Source organism: Beta vulgaris, chromosome 2, assembly GCF_026745355.1.
Source record: "Beta vulgaris subsp. vulgaris cultivar EL10 chromosome 2, EL10.2, whole genome shotgun sequence".
Classification (NCBI taxonomy): Eukaryota; Viridiplantae; Streptophyta; class Magnoliopsida; order Caryophyllales; family Amaranthaceae; genus Beta; species Beta vulgaris.
Genome location: NC_079203.1, coordinates 44,633,571 through 44,654,244, shown reverse-complemented (window position 1 = coordinate 44,654,244; position 20,674 = coordinate 44,633,571). Strand labels below are relative to the sequence as shown.

Sequence of the window (20,674 nt, the reverse complement as noted above, 5' to 3'; positions counted from 1 at the left end):
TCCACCCCCTCCCACCGCGAACCCCCCCAACCCCCCTCTCTCTCCATGTTTGTTATTTGCTACTCTCTCTCATGTCTTTATGCTTTAGGGCACCGGAAAAACCTTGGTGGGTGGGAGGGGAGCTGCGGAGGGATAGGGTTGCGGAGGGGAGTTCTGGGTGGAGCAACGATGAACGAGGGAGAGGAGAGGGGGAGCGGTGAGGTAGGGAAGAATAAGGGAGAGGAGATATGTAGGCGCGAGGGGGGGGGGCTTCCGCCTGAGGGGGTGGGGGGAGGGGTTGGGGGTGTTGATGGGGGTGAGCTGCAGGTGATGGGGGATAGGGTGGGGGGTGAAGTGAGGGCTGTAGGGGTGGTGGAGGGCTGGCAAATTGGAGTGGATAGTGTGCAATTACTAGATTGCCAAGATCAACGCCGAAAATTAAGAGGTCAATACAGGAAAATGGTGTAAGGTTTCATCTTGCAAAAAAAAAAAGTTTTAGGTTTGTTTTCGCAAAAAATGCTTTATAAGTTTTTTTTTGCAAAAATGAACTCGTAAAAGTTTTTTTTTGGCAAATTTTCCTTAAAAAATATTATTCACAAGGTTTTTATTACACATGGAACTTTTTTTAGTGTTTAATCTAAAATTTGAATAAAAGGTCACTATATCTCTATTATATAAGGGAAGGGGGAGTAATGGTGTCCTCTTTTGAAACGCCTATTTTGCCCCCCTTCTCTTTCTAAATTACAAAAGGAATGTCAAAATCAAAATACCGAAAATAAATTTACAACACTCACTCACAAATCACTTAAAAGAAGAAACTTTATAAATCACCCATACAATTGAGAAAATCATGTTATAATAATCACGAAATAATCAAGAAACTTTATTAAAACTTTAAATTAATATACAAACTAAAACTAATAACCTAGAACATCAATACATATAAAAACATTTACAAAAATTTACTTACAAATCACTATTTTCAAGAACCATTCACAATTAATGGTGGGTCATCTAAAAATTAGAGGTGTATTTGTAGTGAAATCAAAATTTAGAATTAGACAAGGAAAAAAATTATTTACTTTTTTATAGTGTTTCCTATATATAATGAAACTTTTACATATATTTGGAAGTATTTTTTTCTATTATATAATAGCGATAAATTATCAAGGTAAAAAGTTTTATATAAAATATCATTCAAGAATTAAAGTACAACATATCTCGATTATATAAGGGAAGGGGGGAGCTATGGTGTCCCCGAATGAAGAGACTATCTTACCCCATTCCCTTTCTAAATTACAAATTCACTTACAAATCAAAGAGGCTTCAAACAAAAATATCAAAAATATAATTATAATAATCATTCACAAGTCAACTAAAATCATAAAATTGCATGATTTTCGTTATACAAATCACTAAAATGAGGAAAATTTACAAAAATTTTAAAATTCACTTCCAAACTACAACCTATGAGAAAATTGACTTGAAATCAAAGTGTCTACTTTCTTTACAATTTATGAAGTACTGTACTTAATTCAAAAATCAACTAAAAATTATAATATTAGAAATCATAAATAAATTCAAAAAAATTTCTATTTTATTCATAGAATTTAACTTTGAAAAGTAAAAAAAAAAAAAAAAGAATGGTGAGAGACTTATGTGACAGAAACTAAACCAATCAAATTTGCAAGTAAAAACAATTATACTTCGTATGTCTAATGTTCAAATTTTGACTCTTATATTGAAGAAAATTGAGTTTCTGTTCGAAAAAAATTCAAACACTCATCGCATGCAAAAAAATTCTAGTAAGTATATAGTTAAACGTACTTTACATTTTAGAGATCATCGTTAATCAGACAACCAAAATTTCCCCTCTTTCTCTCTCCTCCAAGTAATTCTGTTCCTTCCCTCTCTTGGTTTCGTAAACTCCCTCCATTGACATCTACCAGTGAGCTCACATCAGCCTACTATTACACAATATCTCTCGCAGATCGTCGATTTTCGAATTCATCTAATAAACGGCTATACTTTCTCACTCTTTCACTGGATCTGAGCTGTCTACGTTTTCATCCATTATCTAATCCCTAATTTATTGTAAAAAGTTAACCCTAGTTTATCGAGTGGAAATAAGTTAGGGTTTCCGGTATCGGAGATTGATTCAGGGATTGTTGTTGATGTGCTGATAAATTTGAGCTTTGTCGAAGTTGAATATCCGAGAATTAGGGTTTAAGTGTAGAAATTGGGGCTGAAATTGATGGTGGAAGCTGAAGAAGGAGAAAATGCAACGGTATTATGCATGGGGAGGAAGGTGGCGAGAATAGGAAATTGAGTCGGCATATGTGGTCAGTCCCTTCGACGACGTCGACGAATGTAGCAGGTGTTAATGGTTCTAATTGTTCTTCATCATCTTCTTTTTTTAAGGTATTTCTTGCTTCTTCAAGATTATACAGTTTACAGAATTATTTTGTATTAGGATTGTTAAAGATTAGTGTATATTGTTTCAAGGACATAATATATGACAGTCAATAATTTTGTATATTGTCAAGAGTTTTTGTTTGAGGAGTTGTTCTAATTGTAGACCTATTGGTTCAACTTAGAACCTTGTTTGTAGAATGTTGTACTTTAATGGAATGAACTTCTAACTGTTTCGCGATTAAGTGGAATGTGTATAGAATAAAGCTCCGCGTTAGAAGTTCTGATTGTTGTTTTGCAACCGAAAGCTCGATAATTTACATGGCCATTGGCCACATTCTCTATTTGTTTAACTTGGGTTTATGGGATGGTATTACTATTTTTATGCTGCTATCAAGGGCATGATCTCTTGGAAGAACTAGATTTCCGTTTCTTCAGCACCATAGTACCATACTTGTCTGTCCATATAGTCAGAATATAGACTCACTGATTAATGTTGTTTTAACTTTTGGGATTTATGGTTTCAGCACCATACTTTGATAGATTGTTATCTCTTGATTATTCATTTCAATTTTTTTCCTCCCTAAATGTGGAGAACGAATTCGGCGATCAAACAGGGATGAGGATTTTAAGAGGAATGTTCAGTGTTTAGTTACAACATCAATGCACATGAGTCCAAACTTGAATGAATGACTCAATGGTATGATAAGAAGAGAAAGATAAGCTTTGTAATTTGACGTGTCAGCTATAGAAAAATAGCAATGAAACAATAGAAGTTCAAAAGTTTGATGTGTTACTTATAGAAGATAAGTAACAAACTTTTCTTCTGGGTGGGTTGAAGAAGCAGATCAGTTGTCACGTTTCTATCTTAAAAAGAACTTTGACATGTTATTTACCCTTCTTTTGGTGCCCTTGTGCATGAGAAAAGGTACATCAATATCAACTCTGTCCTGAGCGTGGGTTTTAGATAGGATTTTGTGGAGTTCTGTTAATTGTTCTTCCCAAAAGATATGGAGTTCATTTTGTAGGATTACTCTCTCTTTCTCTCTCTCTCTCAATCTAGTAGCAGTTACGTTGTTGCTCCAGGTTTGTATATGGTCAGTCATGGTGACTGATGGTTGTGATAAAGTTGCCACTGGAGCAATCTTGGAAGGACTATTGCAGAGAGACTGTGTTGGATGAGGGATTAGAAATAATATACTAATCTCTTGCCTCTCCTATTGCAAAGAAAAGTGTATTATAATAGAGTTGGGGGGAGGGGGTAGGGAGGGGGGAGAGAGAGAGATAAGTTCACGTGAGAATGCATTTTTACTTGAGGAATGAGAAAAGCCGTGACTATAAATAAATGATATGACTCCAACCGTTTAAAAACTATTGTTGCGATTCTAATTGAAAACTTCTATAACTTTAATAAGATGTGATATGATTCCAACCCTAATGTGAGTCTTATAAAGAAGTGTTATGGCTACAGCCTTTAGAAAAATAAATGAAAGATAATTTTTTTGGGAAGCTGATTGTGTTGTAACTCTAGTGAAGAAGTGTGTTGTGACTTTAAGTTCTTATTTCTCACGTAAGATGCATTCTTAAATATTAGAAAATGAGGAAGAGTGGAATTATAATCCATTTCAGTGAAAATATAATCTTCTTTAAAGATATTACATGACAATCCTTTTTACTGAAAATGAAATCCTTTTGAAAGATTGGCCCAGCAAGTAACAAATACTTCCTCCGTTTCATTTTACTTGCAACACTTTCTTTTTAGGGAAATGTCACAATACTTGCAACCAAGCCTAAAATGGTACCTTTTTATTGCTAAATACTACATATACCCTTACTTACCCAACTAATGTTACCATTTAATTTCCCCTAACCCACCCCCTTATTCTATCCGCCCTCTCTCCTTACCCTCCTCCAACCTCTGCCAGCCCATGACAATGGAGTCAACCACCACCATCACCGCCTCCACCACCACCACACCCTTCTCACCTCGCATTTCTTCTACTTTAATTTTTTATCAGCTTCCCCTTTTCTCATATCCCTTTCCTTCCACTCATATCCGGTGACTGTCATGGCTAAATTTGACCACGAAAGTTGCAGATCTGGAAAGCTTGTGGTCGATTCGACCATTTCACGGCCATGGCTGCTTTCTCCCGAGCTCTCCTAGACTTCACTCTTTGAAAATTTAAGAAACTATGGCTGCTTTCCTTTTTATCATCATCAGCACCATCTTTCTACAAACTAGTAATTGTCTTGTGATGGTCCAAGTCCAATTTAACCCCTCAAAGTTTAAATATGAATTTTTATTGATGAATTCAACTATCTTAAATGTTGTTTTATGATAAATCGTGATAGTAGAGATTGGAATAGTGGTGGTAGTTTGAAGAAATAAAAAAATTCGACTCGGTAGCTTGGGTTGGTGGTGCAACTACGTTGTGGTCATGACGGTGGTGCTGCTGCATTGGCTTGTGACGGTGTTGTTCGTCAGTCCAAGCTGGGGTGGCGGTGGTGATGTGGCTATGTAGAGCTGGGATTTAATTTGTTGTTGTTGGTGGTGGTGGTGTTGGAGGTGATGATGGTGGACTGGTAGTATTACGAGGAAGAGGCTAGGTGGGGGTGTGGGGATAATTAGTTTTGTTAATTATTGTATTTGCTAAATTAGCTTTGTTTATTAAATGGGTTTAATGTCCTTTTTAAAACTCTCTCTTCTGTTTCTTAAATACCGTGCAAACCTCTTGGCTGCAAGCAAAAAGAAATGGAGGAAGTACAATTTAGCTAAAATGGATTACAACAAAGTGTTCTCATGTTCTTAGATAAGTATTGTTCTAATGAGAACCCAACAATGTGTATATATACACACTCCCGCCGACCTAGAAAAATCTGAACACTTGTTGGGACAAGTAGTTTAACGTGATAAGTTGTAATGTGGTTATCAAATGTTACTTTATTAAAGAAATAGATTTGATAGAGTTTAGGATGGTATTTTTCTGTATCAAGAAAGAGAGAAAATTGGGTATTTTTTATTGGGAGAGATAAATTGGGGGCTTAAGGGGTGCTAGAAAACAAATAATAATGGGACCATGCAAAATAGGAGTGCTCACACTAATTTGGGGTAAACGAAAAAAGAAAATGTTCAAATTATTGTGTAATCAAAGGAGTATATATATGTAAACGAGTTCAAGTGAGAAGGCTCCTTTATGGGAGAAGTGAGAAGTGCTATGACTTTAAGTGAGAAATGTTTGACTACAACCTTCTAGTGAGGGAAAAAGTAAAAATAGAGTTATGTTGTGACTATAACTTTCAAGCTTCTTCACTTGTTTTTTTTTTTTTTTTTTTTTTTTTGGGGGGGGGGGGGTTATTATATTTATTTTAACCATTTTCCATGAAGACCCTTGCAAAGTACTCTTGATAATTTTTTTCAACCAAATCCATATGTTCATCTATTATAGTTAACATGTAACATGCTTGAAATACAAGTCGCCTGATTCATGTATCTTAGCTTTTTCCTTAAGCATCCTTCTTAAAGAAGTTACGGCTTGTGAATTTGTAATTAGGTTTCTTGTCATCATTATGCATACATGGAAATGTTTTAACTTGAGGATATAATGAATAAGTAATAAGCGTGCTAAGCTACAATATGAATACGGATATAGGAACAATGATACTTCCCTGCATTCCTATATTAAGTTAAGCATATTGTACAAGTCGTCGTAAGCTTATTATAGCTATAATGATTTTTCTGTCTTGTATTTGTGAACTAAGTGGCTCATGCTTCATGCAATGCTAAGTTTCGAGGGTTAGGATCAAAGTTAGGGATGTCTTAATTATTTTATTACATAGAGTTCTAGTTTGACTTCTACATACTTTTCCTTTTCTTTTGTATCAACAAAAGCTCCACAAGTCTTAAGTTATCTGGCAAGATATGATGGCATTATTTGTTATAGAGTAGTTTGTCTTTGCTGTCACTTCTCTTTTGGTATTTGTTGCATTCATTATCTGAGGATCGCTTCTTTCTCTTGTCATGCTTTTATGTATTCATTACCTGTGTAGTGCACAATTTTATATGTGCCTGTTTCCACCCACAGTGGTGTTCCAAGAATAGAAGATCCAAATATGAAGTGGGATTTTTCAAAAGATGTATACTTATTTTTTCCAATTGTTTAAATTTGGATTTTACTTATTCTACAATTTCAATCTATAACTGAAATACTTACAGATAAGCTAATTGGCAAAACCATTTTTTTCCAAGCAGATTCTATTGCTTTGCATTCCTGGGCCATACCCTGAAAGCCACACTGTCATTCTTTTTAAAACGTTTCAGCTGCTTCTTGTAGATTATATTTTTTTGGTTGTGAAAATCATAAAGAATTTCTTTGAAATGAGGACTGATTTAGGTGGTTATACTTTCAAGTTTGGACCCACGTGTCAGGGCTTTGATTCCTACCGGGTCTTTTGGGGGGGTGGTATGGACTTATGGGGGTTCTTGAACGGGGGCTGAGTTGTAACCTGAAATAGGTGGCCAGCCCAGACTCATGCGTACTGATCCAAAAGAAATAATATTTCATTAAGTTCAGTCCTGTCATTTTATATTCATATGGACATCGCAGTTTATTGCAGGGTTTTGCCTTGATATACCATTATATACGAGAAGTAAGTCACCTTTTAATTTTTTTCTCACAAATCCCTAGGGGATGGTTGATCTCTCCAGAGTGATTGTATATGATTTACTTCGAAGTCTGCACTTACTATGTATATATAATCTTTTGGTCGGTATGTTATGGTAATTAAACTTCTCTGATTTGCTTCTATGTTACTTGTTTTATTTCTTATGAGTTCCCGTTTGAGTTGGACAGCAGTTGGTTGCAGGGAAGCTCTTACTGGCAATGTTGCTCATAATACTTTGTTGTTTTGGTAGGATGGTCGCAAGATCAGTGTTGGTGACTCTGCTCTTTTCAAGCCCGCCCAAGACTCTCCACCTTTTGTAGGTTTAATTCGTTGTTGGACATCTGAAAAAGAAAGTAACCTAAAGCTCCGTGTGAATTGGCTTTATCGACCATCTGAAGTTAAACTTCCGAAAGGCGCTGCACTTGAAGCTGCGCCAAACGAAGTTTTCTACTCATTCCACAGTGATGAGATTCCTGCTGCATCATTACTTCACCCGTGTAAAGTTGCATTTTTGCCTAGAGGTGTTGAACTTCCCACTGGGGTTTTTTCATTTGTGTGTCGGCGAGTTTATGATATTACGAACAAGTGTCTGTGGTGGCTGACTGATCAGGATTATATTAATGTAAGTTTGCTAACTTGTCATCTTGGTGAACTGCTCCTTTTCTTTTGTGATGCTGTGTTTGCTTCCTTTTGTTTCTGGCATTCAACTTGTCTTGGATTATTCTGCAGGAACGGCAGGAAGAAGTAGATCGACTATTGCATAAAACACATATAGAAATGCGTGCATCATCAGAAGAGCAGCAAGGTGCCCGGTCTCCGAAACTGGTGAATGGTTCAGCAGCAACTTCACCTTTGAAACATAGTCCGGACAGTGTACAGACTAGCAGCTCTAACTTCTCTTCTCATAGAAAGGGAAAAAAGAGAGAACGAGGTGACCAGTCTTCTAACTCCATCAAACGAGAGCGGTCTACGAGACCTGATGATCGGGACTCTGATCAGTTGAGATCAGATATCATGTTGAACGTAGAAATTTCTAAATTCATGGAGAAAGGAGGCCTTGTGGATTCAGAAGCTGTAGGGAGGCTAGTTCGACTTATGCAGCCTGAGAAATCTGAGAAAAAAGCAGACTTGACTGGGCGATCCATGCTAGCTAGTATTATAGCTGCAACGGATAAACATGATTGCCTTAACCAGTTTGTTCAACTTAGAGGTTTACATGTATTAAATGAATGGCTGCAGGAAATTCGCAAGGGTAAAATTGGTGATTCAGGAAATGTAAAAAGTAGTGATAAATCTGTGGATGATTTCCTCTTGGTGTTACTTCGTGCACTTGATAAGCTCCCTGTGAATCTTAATGCATTACAGATGTGTAACATCGGCAAATCTGTTAATCATTTACGTTCTCACAAGAACTCTGAAATCCAGAAGAAAGCAAGGAGTTTGGTTGACACATGGAAGAAACGTGTTGAGGCTGAAATGAACATCCATGACACAAAATCTGGTTCGAGTCAAGCTGTTCCTTGGCCAGGCAGATCTCAGCATGACAGTTCTCATGGTGGGAAACACCCCAGTGAATCTGAAGCAGCCATTAGAAGTTCCGTGACGCATCACACTTCTTTAAAAACTGCTTCATTGAAACCCGTGTCAGGGGATCTTAATTCCAAACCTGCATCTGCTCATCCTGGTGGTGCAAGATCAACATTGTCACCTAGTTCAACAATTGATAACAACAAGGATGGACACTCTAGGATAAAAGCTAATGGTGCAAGTTCTGAGTCTCAGGCAGTGGCTAGGGATGATAAAAGCAGTAGTTCTAGCCAGTCCCACACAAACAGTCAATGCTCTAGTGACCAGGCTAAAAATTTGGCTCCATCTGGAAGGGAAGACACTAAGAGTTCTACTGCTGGGTCTAGGACTAAGAATAAAACTGTAAGCAGTAATTCAAAGCACTGTAAAGCAGCTAACGGTCCTTCTTCTGGTGATCACAGAGAAACTGCAACAAATAGAAGCTCATCAATGCCCAGAAATTCAGCTGTAGAAAAGGTATCTGATAATGCAATAGATGCTTCTGTTCAAGAAAGCAACAATCATAAGCTTATTGTCAAGATTTCTAACCGAGTTCGGGGTCCTGTACAAAGCATTACTGGAGGCTGTATGGAAGATATTTCCTGCGGAAACAGCGGGGCTTCTTCTCCCGCTCTTTCAGGGAAGCACGACGTGACCGATGTTTCTGTGAGGGGTAACAAACATGACTCTCACAAATTTCCTGAGGTTGATGGATCTTCAACTTCTGTACACCAAAGAACGATTGATTCTAGGAGATTACCTAGTGTTTCAAATATTGCTTGCTCACCTTCCAGAAATGAGATCAAGTCTAGCAAAGTGCATGATTCTTCTTTCAGCTCCATGAATGCTTTAATCGAAAGCTGTGCCAAGTTCTCAGAAGATAATGCGTTTGTGTCAGCTGGAGACGATGTTGGGATGAATTTGCTTGCTAGTGTAGCTGCTAGAGAAATCTCAAAGTCTGGTATTGTTTCACCCGCTCTCTCTCCGCAAAGAAACTCCAAAATGGCTGTAAACTCCAGTAGCAACCATGTTGGAAATCAAAAGCAGCCATGTCTTGAAGATGTCCTCCAACAAGGTCAATCAACTAATGTTGTTGGCACTGACAATCATCTTGATGTTGCAGGTGTTCCAAAAGTTGAAGGGGAAAGTAGTGAATTGTGTGGTATGTCTAAGTATTTACACCATAGTGTCAAAGGGTGTTTGAAGAGTAATGGGACATTGGACGAAAAAATAGGCACAGCTTCTCCAACTGTGTCCGCCGCAAGCACAACAGGAAGGAGTGTAGGTGATATTGGTACTGGAAATATCAACGGAAGAGCTATAATTGCCAAGAAAGAGAGTCAAAATGAGCTCCCAGTTGCAAGTCAGGGGATTGTTAATTCCTTGGAAGCTGAAGATAAGATTAAGGATTCCTCTCTTGATAATGAGTTTGAGAAAGAAGCTTACAGTGATTCCGCTTTGCGCCCAGCTAATAATGATGATGATGTCAAAAGTAATGTTAGTCAAGGGCTTCAAAGCAATATCACATTGGAGCAAAATTCACTTGCTGTAGCAATGCAATCGGATTCTATAACTACAAATGAGAAGCCAGTGATGGTTTGTTCTGGTAAAAGTCAGCATTTGGCTGCTGTAAATGCAGCTAAAATTAAATCTGAAAATACTGAGGATGTTGCTCTCCTTGATCTTGCTAGTCAGGCAGGCAATATGATATCAAATAAAGAGTGTGATCCTTCTGCTATTCTCGATAAACAAGGTGAACCTGTTGTTTGTTGTGCTGATGTAGATCCGGACAGAAGCTGCAAAGATGAAAACTCAGAAAACACAGAAGCTCCTGCACAGCGTTTTGGCAATTCGGCTTCACAAGTAAGCTCTTCTGCTGTTGCTTTGCCGGAAAGAGAATTACATTCAACGGCAAAATCAACAAAGTCAACAACTGCTGTGGAAGAAAAGAGTAAAGAGAAAAGTGGATCTATCACAGAAAATGTTGATCTGCCATCTGCTTCAGGGTGTCCGAATGTAGAAAAGCTCGGATTTGACTTGAATGAAGGCTTTAGTGTAGATGAGGGGAAGGATGGGGAGCCTTTGAACTTCGCTGGTGGTCCATGCCCAGAAATCGCTTGTTCACTCAGTCCTTTGCAAATCCCTGTTTCCTCTGCTTCATGTGGTCTTCCTGCATCAATTACTGTGGCTTCTGCAGCTAAAGGGCCATTTGTTCCAGCTGAGGACTTGCGGTGGAATAAACAGGAACTTGGATGGAAAGGATCTGCTGCTACAAGTGCATTTCGTCCAGCTGAGCCCAGAAAAGTTATGGAGGTGCCTCTGGGTCCCAACAAAGCCCCTTTTCCTGATACCCCTGCTTGCAGACCAGCTCGGTCTCCTTTGGATATTGACCTTAATGTGGCAGATGAAGATTTTGGTCAGGAGTTCATTGTTAGGAATAATCCTCCATGCGACAATACGAATACAGCATCACTGCATAGCTCACGAGGACTTGATCTTGATCTGAATAAAGTTGATGAAGCTCCAGACTTGTCTCACATGGGACGATACATGACTAGCAACATTCAGAGATGCGAAATTCCAACTCAGTATGTCAAACAATCAACATCAAATCTTTTCTCTAATGGTGCAACAAGTGGTAAGAGGGATTTTGATTTGAACGATGGGCCTGCAACAGAGGAGATACCTGTCGAGCAACTGTTATCTAGTCAACAAAACCGTGGAAACTTTCCTTTCCAACCACTGTTGGGACCTAGAATTAATAACTCTGACACAGGGAATTGCTATTCTTGGTATCCTCCAGGAACCAGCTACTCAGTAAGTGTGACACCATCAGCTTTACCTGATAGAGAAGCTTTTTCGAATGTCGGGATAGGTGGTGGTCCTCAGCGTGTTATGGGTGGTCCAACCTCAGCCTTATCGTTTAATCCTGATGCCTATAGAGGATCATTGTTATCATCTTCTCCTGCTTTGCCTTTCCATCAATCCCCTTTCCAGTATCCAGTCTTGCCATTTGGGACTGGTTTTCCTCTCCCTACATCTGCCTTGGCTGGTGGGTCATCTGGATTCATGGACCCAACTGCTGGTGGGAGGATTTCTGCTATCCCTTCACAGTTGGTTGGAAATGCAGCAGCAGTGTCATTCCAGTATCCTCAAGCATATGTTGTTTCTCGCTCTATTGCAGACGTTGGCAATAATAGTGTAGTTGAAAGTAATCATAGATGGGGAAAGCAAGGTCTAGATCTCAATTCCGGCCCAGGCGTTCCGGATGTGGAGGGTAGAGATGAGTCACTGCCAATTGTATCCAGGCAGGTTTCCACCACCAGTTCACAGTCCCTTGCGGGGGAGCAAGCGAGGATGTATAGCATGGGAGGCCATATGAAAAGGAAAGAACCTGATGGAGAATGGAATCTAGATAAGCATAACTTCAAGCAATCGTCTTGGCGATAGAATTAAATGGTGCTACCATATAGTGAGCCGTGAAAATTGGAAGTTGGTTTAGCTATGTAAGTCTCCCTTCTGATGTCTATACAATTTTGTGCTTGCTTATTCTGAAGAATTATGGTCTGGCTTTTTTCATCCTTTTTACTTCTATTTTATTTCTCATTCTATGTGGTTTCTGTGAGATCTGTGCTAATTGTTTTTGGTATGACGCCATGTCACAATTGCTGGTTTTCGTTTTTGATAACATCATCTTTCAGTTATAATTTGCAAAAAAACATGATATAGAACTTCAAGTGAGTCCGAGCCTATGATCCTGGTACATTACACTATAGCTTGTAGTGAGCATCTTGGTGCCTTCAAGAAAGATACATTGCCTTGCTAAAGGATGCTGTTTGGCCTGTGGAGCTGCATTAAGTTCATGATTGCATGCTTTCTCCAACCTTGATTTTTCACATCTCTGAATGGTTGAACCTCCCAACAAAATCTAACACCCTTTCATGGTATGGTGTATCAGCTGCAGCACCGAATATTAAGTGAGCAATTCACGTGTATGTGAACATATTATAACCAAAGGGCTTTATGTTTTGGCAAATGAGGTTGTCAAATGTCAAATCCTCGAAGTCTGGCACCATGCCAATGGTTGTCAAATCTATGATGGTCAGGCGTCAGCAATAGAGACTATGGATGGATGTCGGATATTGAGGTTAGATACCCTGTAGTGACTTAGTTAGCGAACCAATTGTGGAAGTTAACCCAGCCAGCCAAACTTTGGCAATTTTTTTTTTCTAATAAATGGATATAAATGGTGTTTTATAATGTAGTAAAAGCTTCAGTTGGCTCTATGGTTGACAAGTGACAACGTAATTTTACAAATTCTAGGTCTTGTCTTAAAATTCGCTAGTTCTGTCAGCCTTGTAAACAAATTTAGTGCTGGACAAGTGGTCACTATTGCAGTTACTAGCTTGTTTTACTTTGTGGCGCCACTTTAGTTGTCATAAGAGTTATCATTCTTCATGTTCCACTAATGGCTGCATATCTGTCATTTGAAATATACTGAAGTCACTAAAGCACTCAAAAACCAGTTCTAAATTTGGTTAAATAGCAGCCACTACAGTCTTACAAAATACCGACAAATGCCATTTATTGATGCTGAAATAATACCTTGTTTTACCCAATATCTTGAGCATACAATTTCTTGTACAAGTCATATGTTGGCTTGTTGCTTGGCTGTTACCTGCATGACCTGATTTCATTTTATTCTTCATGTGTCATTTTTTGTGTTCCAGTTTGTAGAAGATGGACCCAAACTAACTTCCAAGAAGTCATCAGCTAGCTCTCTTCATAAAAGTATGGGTGGTAAGTGAGTAAACCGATGTGTTCATAAGTCTCCGACCCCCATCTCCTGCTGTATCATTTCAATTTACTTAGAATAGAAAAGAAATGTTGGGGGTTCTGCTATTCATGCTGTGAATCTATCTTTGGGTCCGCTATTGGTTAGTATTTCTTCTGTAGATAGTTGGAACTATTGAGTAAAATGCCTGTTATTCAAAGCCTCAATAGCTTTGATAGTTGATACCATTCGTTCCTTTTCAACCTCCCAGCAATGGATATTGAAGCTGTTTGCTGTTCGAAGCAGAAGTGTTTTTATGCTCGTTCTTGTTCATTTATCCATTCTTTCCCTGGTACCGTCCATATTAATTACATTTGATTTATCTTTCTACCTCAAAAATCTTCTCCCACCGCTATTGATAGTCACAGGTTTTCAAGAATTTTGTGTGCCAATTCGTCTTCAGAAACATGTAATTTGATCCATGCCATTAAAACGGAACTTCTGATTGTATATTACTGTGGTGGGTATTTACAGTCAATTCTGCTGCATGCCCTAATTTCTGGTCTTGCTTTGCTCATCATATTATTTAAGCGAAATGCACTTTATTGATGAGATTGCTACCTTCAATTGAGCAGCCGTGCTGAGTTACAGAAGGCTGACACCAGTAACCATACAAATGCATTTTACTGCTTTATCTTTTTGGGTGAGTACTTACCTTGCTTTTGAAGGAGGTGCGTATTAAATTTCCGTATTTTGACGGCAATCACCTTGTGGATGAAGGCTTCATTCAGTTTAGGTTTGGTATTGCTGTTCAAATAGATGTAGACTCCCCTTCATGTATAGCAATTGTATCATAATATTGACGTAATGCCCTCGGGTTCCTGTTTATATTGCTGCTGCCACCCTTTGGTATTATTATATTAGTGGTGACTCATGCAAAATATTGCTTCTGTGTTCGCTTAATGGCTTAATGCCTCTCTGGTTGGACAGCAAAAATGGTGCATGGGTAGAGTTTCTGTAACTCTGTATATCATTAGTTGGGTATTTTGAATGCTTGGTTATTGGCTTTATGCCTCAGGTTGAACTTTGAAAGTCTCACGAAGATCTGAAATGACCGAGAATATTGGGTTATGGACTTATGGAGCAGAAATGGTGCATGGGTAGAGTTTCTGTAACTTTGTATATCATGAGTTGGGTCTTTTGAATGCTTAGTTAGTGGCTTTATGCCTTAGGTTGAACTTTGAAGGTCTCATGATGATCTGAAATGATCAAGAACATTGGCTTATGGACTTATGGAGTTATGGTTACATTCACATACATTCAATGCTTGAGTTCGCTTATTTTGACGATTTTTTTAACTAGCTCCAGATGAGCCAGATTATCAACAGCAATAATGTAAATTTTCCAAGGAAGCAACGGTGGTTGCTAAAATGAAAGCCTGAAATGGCAAGTCCATTGTGACATTGTTTACGGGAAGTGGGGGATATCGAAGGAGGAAGGTGACCTTAGTGGGCACAAGAGTACAAATTCAGAATGTCTTGGCGGGATGTTTTGGTTGCTTAATAATGCCCATTCACCCTATATCGTCATATCAGTGGTTGGCCTTCGTTCATGCAATCTTCTCCCGTCTTTTTCCCTACTTTCTAGCATTACTTCTTTCTCGATTTCTTGTCTATTTGCTCTTTCTTCCTTTTTGTTTTTTCTTTTGTCAAATCTCTCCTATCGAATGTGCCAGAAAACATCAAGAGAAAAACCAATATTTTTTGGTTTCAACTCTATGGCATAGAAGGTCCGTATAGAAGTACTTATCTAGAAAAGGGTCAGTCAACCTCGTCTATGTATCTATTCTAACTATCAACGAATTCCATTCTCTTGCTCATAGTTCCACTTGAATCTACATCTCTTGGAGAGAATGTTCCAACGTTGAGACGTTGTTGCCATTGTGTTCCAACATCAAGGACATTGTAACCGTTGGGGAAGAATTTTGACATGCACTGGCAGCAGCCCATCATATCAATCCCACTTTATAAGTCGAAGTCCCAATACTATATAGTTATCTGAAAATTAATAGAGATGCCGAGGAGTTGAGGTGAACAAGAGAGGTGATATAGGGAGCGCACAAACACAACCGAGCTGGAGGAGCAGAGATTTGACATTCGCTGCTAGTATTTTAATAGTGCTACGTAAAGCCCCAGTTCCTAACATAAGAAATTTTCTTTTAAAAGCGATAGACGTATAGAGATGGTTCTATGAAGTTGTACTCTGTGTACAAGCAGAAATTAGTAAATGAATTGTCATCTTGGTGAGCAAGTTTATCACTTAGTTTGTACCATTCGTCGTGTGTTATTCTAAAGTATAACGATGCGTGCACAAATATACGCGCCAGTGATGCTTACTATTGAGAGTTGGAGTTTTTTTTGACATCGAGAAAACGTGCATTAATTAAACAACGAAGCACATCCTACTGCTAATACAACCAAACATAAAACAAAGGAAAACCCAAAGGAGCTTTATTTGCTCTTACATGCCCTAAAAAACAAAAACAAGTAGAAGTCGATATAAAATTGCCTATTAAGTAGGGTGTTGCTAGTCGATGATTGTGCTGGTGGAGTCAAAATTCTGATGACTGATGGAAGTGGTAGGAGAAGCGAGTGTCGTTCACGATCCGGACAATGAACAACCAAAGGCAAGATTCGCATCTCGTTGCATGAGCAATCCCAATGAACTTCTAACGTTTGGGATTTTTGGCTCATGATTTGATAAAGAGTCACGTTCATAGGTGACTCATGAATCTCTCTCTCTCTCTCGAGAGTATTTCATGTTTCTCCATAAGGTACGAGGAACGGGGGGTGCTGAAATCCATCATGAAATTGGGGTGCCGCCTGCAAATTTGAATTTTTCAATCTCGAACACACCTCCGATTTTTAGAACCGGAAAACACAAGGTCCAACCATGAACATCGATTATCACCTTGACCACACTTACACTTCACATTCTCTTGATTCACTCGTTCCTGCATCAAAGATTTTTTTTTTTAAAAACTATAGACTTTACTACTTCAACATTACACCACCATCCCTCATCCAATTGGTAAATATATTTCAATTGCCATATTCAACAACACATTATAGGCTATAGCCTTAGCAACTCTAAAGAACCAATTTACACTAACTATGAGACTAACCACACATACTGCGAAAAAGAACCACGAAACTTAGAACTAACATAGCTATGGAGGGGAGCCCAACAAACAGGGGAAAGGGGAAAAGGGAAGCCCAAATACTTGAGTAACAGGGGAGGGGAGGGGAAAGGGACGCTCGACAGACGCGACTAGGGAGGAACCAAATATATAAATGAATAAACAATTTATGAAATGTAAATGAAATTTATTCTGTCATTTTTCTTCAATCAAGATGGACTTTTTTTATTTGGTGATAAAAGATGGGCAAACCCCTAAGAAGACAAGCAAAACACTTTGTAAACTAGAAGTCTAGAAATGGCGAGGACAAAAAGTAAAAATAAAAAAAAGAAAATAAAAATTAAAACTATTAGACCTAAGCTAAAAGTAACTAGAAGTAAACAAATTTGGAGTGAGTCTGTGTAGCAGTTTTCCCTTTTGATGGACTATAAGTCTAATGTTTGTGTTCAAAGTTCAAACACTATAAATGCTGATTCTTTTGCATAATTGTCTTATGCGGCTTATTGATATTTATATAGTGTAAGGTGCGTTGTTTTAACCTGAATCTTCTTAAATTTATCCGAACTAAACTTATTAATTTACTGGAATTTATTTAAGTTCATTTTACAAAGTGATAAGCTAATATAAACTTATCTGAAATCGATTGAATTTATCAAACCTGAAACTTTTTTTTATTAGGTGAAGAAACGCACACTTATTGACTAAAACATTTTTTTGTTGATTAAATGGATATTTAGCGAATATTATCATTCCTTAATTAAGCTTGTACTCAAGCCTTGTAAATCATATTCATGTTATAATTTCCACATATGGCATATTCAGATCCACACCGAACCATATTCAGGTCCACAATGAACCATATTCAGTTCATACATGCATCATCATGAGAAATATATGTATCGTCTCACGAGTACATATTCGATACACTAATCAAACACCAATACATATTCTGCACGTTTCTTTCAACCATATGCTAGCACATGTTATCCGGATTCTAGCATGTAAAGGATGCTCGCTCCTTATAGAGTTCACCCATTTGGGACTCTAAATAAAACTCTCATCTTGCCACCTCAACCACTTGTATAAACTTTTTAATGTAGTTAATAGTAGATTAATGAGACGACTAAGAGAGTATAGAGTAAGACACAATATGAGACATTGAATGAGACATATGATATCAACATATTATGTGTGTATAAAATATGAATTTCCCTCGTGTTGACATAAAATTTTAACCTAGACCTAACCCGATTCTTCTTAACATAAAATTTTAACCTACCTAGCTCAATTCTTCTTAGCATGGTATGTGTTGTAATGTGTAGCAACAAACTTCTGCATTCTTCTTAGCATGGTATGTGTTGTAATGTGTAGCAACAAACTTCTACATAAGTGCATTTCGGAAGACAACTCAGAAAGTATACATTCACACATAGCACGGATCAGGTGTAATGAATCTGCTGTTATCCTGTTGCATTGGTATATATAGCTGCTCTAGTTTAGTCGCAGGAGACGACAAACATATGATGTACATATGAGATATGACCTACAACCAAAATTGACACAACATTATTACTGAATATTACACATTAGTAACACAAGATTTCTGATTCTAAGGTGACTTCTTGTCCCTAAATCCCTCAAGCCGAACTTGAAAACTAAAAATAAGCCTCAAGTTTCTTTCTCAACATCGCATGCTCTTGCTTTATCATCTGAAAGGTCTTGACACACCTATAACATGCGGGATAAACTCGATCAGCTCAATGTTTAAGCCTTGAAATTGGAATCAACTGACCTGTTCTACTGAAGTAATTCGCAAGTAAAAGATACTAGGTCAAAGTAGGGTGTCAATGGAATTTTGTTAAGGAGATGTACCCTTCAGTATTTCCTGCTGCACAGTATTTCCTAAACAGCGCGCATTCAAGTACTACTTTCTTAGCTCCGATGCTGCAAAAATTAGCAAATTTGAAGAACAAGACAGATTTGCTCAGTGAAACCGTTTATTTACTGTAAAAATACTAACATTGAACTAATTGCATGGACCTTTGGCTCCGATATACTTTTCTCTCATTTTTGTTTCTAAAATAATATGTTTCTTTTCTGTGCAACAACCCAAAAGTTTAACTGAACAAGGCATAAATAATAACAGCTTTAGATAATCCAACTTGATTTATCGTACCTTGAGCTACTGCCCTTGAACTGGTACATGTAGTTGTCCAGTTTCTCAAAATCTAGTGGATGCTTTGCTCTGTATGAAGTAATCTATATGTTATAAAGAGACTTGAGCCAACATTCAAGCATTGATCAAGAGTACTCCACTTACAGTGCTTGGTCAATATTCTGGATTAGTCTAACTGAATCGGCATAATATGAGGTCACGATCTCCTCTACAAAATCAGGGTTGGCATCGTCCTGTAACTCCTCCAGTTGAATAAACTGCTCATCAAGATATCCCTGCAGCATCAAAAGTATCAAACTACTAATCTAGATTGCTGGAAGTAACGCTAAGTTCATGTCTTAGCCCACCTCTACAAAATGTAAGGAGGAGGGATTTGAAAGGAACGGGCAAAAATGCAAAGCAAAATAAGACAAAGTTTCGATGCATGATCACTAAAACTGCTTACTAACATGTTGAACGCACCCATAATTGAGGTTGTTTCACAACATCAGCTTTCATAGATTACAGAAGATATATTTTCTTGAGAAAAGTAAACTCAAACATATTATTTCATAATGTTTTGTCTTCCTAAATTGTATAACATGTGCCATCTTTCTGTTCAATGATTGATTTCGGCAGTAATAGTTATTATCAGGTTAGAGTTTAAATGGCCTTCAGATACCCTCAAATAGATATTCCACAACATGCATCAAACTTTCAGGTTATAAAGTTTCCATAATGAAATGAGTATGAAAAAATAGCAATGACTTTGTGGTAAATCAGACCACAATGTCCAAACCCCAAGAAAATATTTTCAATCCTTCCTTTTCTTTTAAAACTTACAGCAAAGAAAGCTATAAATAAATATGAACTGAAACCAATAGCTATAAGTTATGCAGATGCACAAATGAAAAGATGCACAAGACCTCGTCAAAAAGAGATCTCCGTAATTGCACTAGTTGCTCTTGCGAAAACTTAGTATCCATTCTTGGTTTATGAAGTTTAAGACAAGTCTTAACAGACACGGCTTAGAAAAAAATAGCTATGTAGGCACTGATATCTGAATCCCTTGAAGTGCTATTTATATATAGTTATGGTTCCCCAGAGCAGCATGCAGTTAATGATGCAAGATTTCACTATCATGTTGACTGCGAATATAAGTTATCAGTCGAAATCTTATCCTTATGAACAACCAAGCAGATTCTTTCGAACCTGCTTTACAATAACCTTGAAATTGGAATCTTCTTTGCACTTATATCATTTCCTAACAAGTAACACCTATACATAGAAAGATACATTCAGGTATGGGAGGGATAAAAAAGGCAAAATGAAAGACAAGCTCTGAAAGACTCGGGTGAATGTTACAGTTAGTGCAGTTCTTTCTCATAAAGAGATCTAATTAATGTGACACTAGACTCTGGAGCTGCATTATTCTTCCATGAGATATTTTTTACATAAAATCACCTTAGAGCGAGTTGCATTATTCTTTGATGAGATTTTTACATAAAATCAGATAGTTTATTGCACCTAACATCAACTGAAATGTTACTATCAAAGAATAATGCCGGATACGTACATGCAGTGGCTTGTCAATTTGAAGTTTCTGACAGTAATAGTATCACAACTTTTGATCATTTCTTAAGGACATCCCTGTTCAGCAGGACCTATAACACAAAACCTCTAAACAACTTAGTTCTGCATTCATAGTCTCCAGAGTTCTATGCTAAGTTGCATTCACAAGTTCTTTTGCTCATTCATATAATGTCCACAAACAGACATAATGAAAAACTATCCAATTCAAGCTGTTCGTCCTAACCGGCAACAATATTGAAGTTGTTCATGTTTCTTACATTATCAACATGGTAATCCAAGTTCACAGCATAAATACATGGCTCATTCAGATATATACACATACCTTAATCCCATC

General features: G+C 37.7%; 2 protein-coding genes across 6 annotated transcripts; one reads left to right on the top strand and one right to left on the bottom strand.

Annotated features, from left to right (window-relative positions):
* Window positions 1–1,736: 1,736 nt before the first annotated feature.
* LOC104885724 (uncharacterized) lies at window positions 1,737–14,364 on the top strand. Of its 5 annotated transcripts, XM_019247322.3 has the most exons (6): window positions 1,738–2,400; window positions 7,304–7,675; window positions 7,783–12,125; window positions 12,578–12,766; window positions 13,350–13,419; window positions 14,029–14,364. In XM_019247322.3, exons 1-3 carry the CDS (start codon window positions 2,272–2,274, stop codon window positions 12,067–12,069), a joined length of 4,788 nt encoding a protein of 1,595 aa, XP_019102867.2. In that variant the 5' UTR covers window positions 1,738–2,271; the 3' UTR covers window positions 12,070–12,125; window positions 12,578–12,766; window positions 13,350–13,419; window positions 14,029–14,364. The 5 variants fall into 5 exon arrangements, with proteins under 5 accessions (XP_048495693.1, XP_019102867.2, XP_010668671.2 ...); XM_010670369.4 differs by lacking the exon at window positions 14,029–14,364 and having other exon boundaries at window positions 13,350–13,959; XM_019247317.3 differs by lacking the exon at window positions 12,578–12,766 and having other exon boundaries at window positions 1,739–2,400.
* A 3,672-nt stretch (window positions 14,365–18,036) lies between these two features.
* LOC104885740 (histidine-containing phosphotransfer protein 4) lies at window positions 18,037–20,280 on the bottom strand. Its single transcript, XM_010670375.4, has 5 exons — window positions 19,674–20,280; window positions 18,913–19,043; window positions 18,769–18,837; window positions 18,465–18,536; window positions 18,037–18,320 (listed from the first exon to the last, which is right to left on the bottom strand). Exons 1-5 carry the CDS (start codon window positions 19,731–19,733, stop codon window positions 18,248–18,250), a joined length of 405 nt encoding a protein of 134 aa, XP_010668677.2. The 5' UTR covers window positions 19,734–20,280; the 3' UTR covers window positions 18,037–18,247.
* Window positions 20,281–20,674: the final 394 nt, after the last annotated feature.

Coding starts and splice junctions, on each gene's coding strand:
- LOC104885740 (XM_010670375.4), bottom strand. CDS start 19,733: ATGGATACTAAGTTTTCGCAAGAGCAACTAGTGCAATTACGGAGATCT. Junction 19,044..19,673: donor GGAGATCTCTTTTTGACGAG/GTCTTGTGCATC, acceptor TTGATGCTGCAG/GGATATCTTGATGAGCAGTT. Junction 18,537..18,768: donor TTCAAGGGCAGTAGCTCAAG/GTACGATAAATC, acceptor TAATTTTTGCAG/CATCGGAGCTAAGAAAGTAG.
- LOC104885724 (XM_048639736.2), top strand. CDS start 2,272: ATGCATGGGGAGGAAGGTGGCGAGAATAGGAAATTGAGTCGGCATATG. Junction 2,401..7,303: donor CATCATCTTCTTTTTTTAAG/GTATTTCTTGCT, acceptor TTGTTTTGGTAG/GATGGTCGCAAGATCAGTGT. Junction 7,676..7,782: donor CTGATCAGGATTATATTAAT/GTAAGTTTGCTA, acceptor ATTATTCTGCAG/GAACGGCAGGAAGAAGTAGA.